The sequence below is a fragment of the Harpegnathos saltator genome, unplaced genomic scaffold, assembly GCF_003227715.2.
Source record: "Harpegnathos saltator strain DR-91 unplaced genomic scaffold, Hsal_v8.6 scaffold677, whole genome shotgun sequence".
NCBI classification, from domain to species: Eukaryota; Metazoa; Arthropoda; class Insecta; order Hymenoptera; family Formicidae; genus Harpegnathos; species Harpegnathos saltator.
The window spans coordinates 731796-736175 of record NW_020230512.1 but is presented as its reverse complement, the minus strand read 5'-3'; the positions used below and the strand labels follow the sequence as shown (position 1 = coordinate 736175).

General features: G+C 38.1%; 1 protein-coding gene across 1 annotated transcript; it reads right to left on the bottom strand.

Moving 5' to 3' along the window:
* LOC112589963 (zinc finger protein Xfin-like) lies at positions 1–4183 on the bottom strand. The gene is made up of 7 exons (XM_025305187.1): positions 3651–4183; positions 3290–3556; positions 2932–3198; positions 2581–2844; positions 2305–2484; positions 1874–2134; positions 1–1784 (listed from the first exon to the last, which is right to left on the bottom strand). Exons 1-7 carry the CDS (start codon positions 3774–3776, stop codon positions 960–962), a joined length of 2190 nt encoding a protein of 729 aa, XP_025160972.1. The 5' UTR covers positions 3777–4183; the 3' UTR covers positions 1–959.
* Positions 4184–4380: the final 197 nt, after the last annotated feature.

The following is a 4380-nucleotide window of genomic DNA, read 5'->3' as shown; positions in this document are numbered from 1 at the left end:
ACATTTTGCGCACGTGTATAAGGAAGAATAGAAAATGTAGAACTATTGCGAATATATGTCCAGGAACAAAACCACAATTCAAAAAGGGCAAATATATAATTCTACAAAGAAATTCCCTCTCGAATATTTTCTAAACGCGGATATCTTATATGCGTGTGCACGCATCAGCACATATGTACGTTTCAAGATGTAAGTATGAGCGAGTGTGTGGAAGCTGAAGCATAGACTGTTTCATCACGGTTTTTATACTTTTTCTACGCTTAATTCGACAGCCTGTTTATAGCTTGTCCATCTAGAAGTTTTGCAATAATGCTTCAATATCTACTAACATTATTCGATCGGAAGTTACTCCGAACATTTTTCCTTCCTCTTTCTATATAACTGCATAAAAACTGCGAATGGACAAATGCCATGACGTAAAGCTTGCAGAAGTAGAATCGTTGGCCCGTGATACAACGAATGAATTCCGCATACTGCCCTTCGTACTAAATATCTTATTGCAAACAGAACAAGTAATTGTCCTGTCAACATATATCAGTAAACGATTAAATAAACTTTACCTGTTTATGATATTGCCACAGATGATACAGGCTATTTTCGAATTTTTCTGCACATCCGTGTATCTTTTATAAAAAACTAGAGTTAGCATGATTATATTTTCGTCATTATTAAGAGTCATGCGAGTGATTATATTTTACGTTTTTCTTCTGATCCTATTCAAGTTTGAACTTCTTGTAACAGCTTTTATTAATAAATACGTAGTGGTAATTGTACACGTGCTTTCGTCCAATGTGATATTGCAAGTCCTGTTTTTTGTTAGATGTGTAATTGCAGTCGCTGCAGTCAGTTCTTCTATGGCCCTCTCAGAGATGATGTTTCAACTCTTTCTTTCTATCAAAACCTGAATCACATTTTTGGGCTCTTTATTGCTGTTTATTTCTTATTCTGGATTGTTTGATTCATGAGTCATTCTCCAAGGACGTCTCCGCGTTCGTACTTCCGCTTTTCTTTTGATTATTATGATGAACACTTTGCATGTGTAGTCTTAGATCATACTGAAATTTGCCCTTCCAGTTGCAGTTGGGCACAGCACACACGTAGTCGTAATTGTCTTCGTGCTTTCGTTTATTATGCCTTTCATAGCTGTGCCTGTGATTAGTTTCATAGCTGCAATGGCTGCAGTTGTATATCGTTCGACGGCCGTGGTCTTTTATTAAGTGATCTATCAGCTCTTTCTGAAAACGAAACCTTCGGTTGCAGACTGGGCATAGTGCAGGTTTTCTTCCATACTTTTCAACACTTCTCTTTCTGGTGGAATGTTTGCCGCACGGATGACTCTCTGAAGACAGTTTCAGGTCCACAATATTGCTTTTCTCTTGTTCGTTAGAATGCCTAACATGCATGTGTCTCCACAGACCTATTCGTGTTTTGTACGCCCGTTCACAGCCTGGTTCAGTACACGGGTAGTCGTAATTGTCTTCATGCATTGCTTTCCAATGACGATAATAAAGATAGTGTAAGTTGGTTTTGTAGTTGCATTGGCTACAATTGAATTTTGCCTGAATTCCATGGACCTCTGCTAGGTGATGTAGCAACATTTGGTTGCCAGAGAGTTCTTGATTACAAACTTGACATTTCCAATCTAATTTGTACTTTCTTTTGTTACTATTTATGCTGGTATATTTGGCGCAGGGCTCACTCTCGCGAGACGGTCCCGGCTCTGAACTATTACTTTCTTTCTGGACATTAGGATAAACGCGTCGTACGTGGTCCTTCAGATTTTTCTGTAAATTATAAACAAAATTATACTCTTACTAAGAACACATATAACCGTTCTTGCGCTTTCGTATAATGTATATTTTTGCAGAGTTACATCATTGGTTTCGTAGGCGCGATGTTCACAATGGGGGATTAAACGTTGGTGGACATTCTTGTAGTGATATGCCAATTTTAACGTTCTATCAAACCTCTGGTTGCAAACAGTACATTCGTAAGGCATATTGTTTTCACTGCAGCTGTTTCTGCTGGAATGTTTGCCATACGTATCACTCTGCCAAGACGGTCCCGGCTCCGCACTATTATCTTCTTCCTGGATGTTTGGATGAACACATTGTACCTGGCTCTCCAGATGCTCCTGCAGGTTATAAAGAAAGTTATAGTCTTACTGAGAACACATATGACCATTGCGTTTTCCTATAATGAATAATATTTTAGCAAGATTATTTCATTGTTGGCTTGGTAGTTGCAATATTCAGATTGATGCATTAAATATTTGTGGTCCTGCATTAAGTGATTCGTCGTCACCTCATTAATTTTGCGGAACTTTTGGTTGCAAACATCATATTCGTGAGGTATGTTTTCAATGCAGCTGTGTTTCCTGGAATGTTTGACGCCCGAGTCACTCTTCAAAGACGGTTCCTGGTCTATAATAATGCTTTCTTCTTGGTTGTTAGAATGATCACGTATGTGGCTCTTCATATCTTCCTGCAGATTATAAAAAGGTTATATCTTTACTGAGAAAACATATAACCGTCTTTGCATTTTGGTACAATGTATATGGTAACATTTCCGCAGATTTACTTCATCGTTAGTTCCGTATATGCAATGTTCACATTGGTACATTAAACGTCGGTGGGCATTCTTGTAGTGATATATTAATTCATATCTTTTATGAAACCTTTGGTCACAAACATCACATTCGTAGGGCATATTGTTTTCTATGCAGCTGTTTGTGCTGGAATGTTTGCCACAGGGATCACTTTCCCAAGATGGTCCCTGCTCCCCACGATTACTTTCCTTCTGGACGTTAGAATGATAAAATTGCATGTGGCTTTTCAGATCCTCCTACAAATTATACACAAAGTTACAGACTTACTGACAATACATGTAACCGTCCATGTGTTTTCGTACAATGTATTTTTGCAGAGTTACCTCATTGTTGGTTTCGTAGGCGCAATGTTCACATTGATGCATCAAACGTTGGTGGACATTTTTGTAATGATTTATCAATTCTAACTTTCTATGAAACCTCTGCTGGCAAACTTTACACGATTCGTAAGGCCTGTTGTTTTCAATGCAACTATTTCTGTTAGAATGTTTGCCGTACTGACCATCCTCCCAAGAAGGTCCCGGCTGCGCACTGTAAATTTCCTCCTGGATGTTAGGATGAACATATCGTATGTGGCTCATCAGATGTTTCTGCAGATTATAAAGGAAATTACGGCTTTACTGAAGACACATGTATCCGTCTTTGAGTTTTGTACAATGTTTAACACTTTTGCAGATTTACCTCATCCTTGAATTCGTAGTTGCAATGATCGCATTGGTGCATTACACCTTTGTGTTTCTGCGTTAAGTGATTCGTCAACTCATTCTTTCTACAAAACTTTTGGTTGTAATCATCATATTCGTAAAGTATATTTTTGCTCTCTTGAATGCCGCTGCTTGTGCTGGGATGTATGTCATACGTGTTACTGCTTAAAAATGGTTCCGGGCCTATAATATTACTTTCTTCTTGTTTTTGTGAATGAACATGTATATCGCTTTCCAGTTTTTTCTGCACATTATGAACAAAGTTACAGCCTTACTATGGACTAACGACATGTATAATTGTCTTTACGCTTTAGTATAATATACTTTTACAAGATTACCTCATCGTTGGTTTCATTGTTGCCATGGTCCCATATTTTTATCCAACATTCTTCGTCCTCAATGAGGTGCTTTGTGAAATTCACCTGACCGAACCTTTGTCCGCAGGAAATACATTCGTAGGTCATATCCACTTTTTAATGCTACTCCCTTTTTTTAACGTTTGCCGCACGGATCGCTCTTCAAAGTTGTTCCGTTTTCTCTCTATCGATTCTCTCCTAATGGAGGTTTTGACTTTTACAACTTGCTCGGCGCAATAATCTGTTTGTATAACTACACCGCTCAACTTTATTTTTCTTCGTGATTCGACTTATTATTAGTACCTCTGAAAGATTTTATGTGCACTTTGTAAGATCGACGAACGACTATTTGAAATTATTAGTAGCTGTGATATTCACAGTATCCAAAAGCGAGATATCAGACAAACAGAAAAGGTCGCGTCAGCTACAATCGGCTGCGAAACAGTATGAACACTTTCTTCAAGAGGGAAACATATGAAGTAACCGTCGCGAGTCACCAATCATAAACTTACGCGCGGTGATCAGTTATGATAAGAATTAAACTCTTACACAGTTGTTAAGCAAGTGCTGTCTGAGCGAAGAACGATCCGAAGACAATCTTCGGAAAGAGCTGTTTACGTTGTTCACAAAGGCGGAATATTCAAACGAAATATAACTGTCTTATGTATTGCTACCTTGTATATATTGTGATATGTTTTGATACATTCTATAT

Excerpts from the sequence above, each read along its gene's own strand:
- LOC112589963 (XM_025305187.1), bottom strand. The coding sequence starts at position 3,776 with ATGACCTACGAATGTATTTCCTGCGGACAAAGGTTCGGTCAGGTGAAT. Across the intron at positions 2,845-2,931 it reads CCTACGAAACCAACAATGAG|GAGGATCTGAAAAGCCACAT; the intron begins GTAACTCTGCAA and ends TATAATTTGTAG. Across the intron at positions 2,485-2,580 it reads TATACGGAACTAACGATGAA|GAAGATATGAAGAGCCACAT; the intron begins GTAAATCTGCGG and ends TATAATCTGCAG.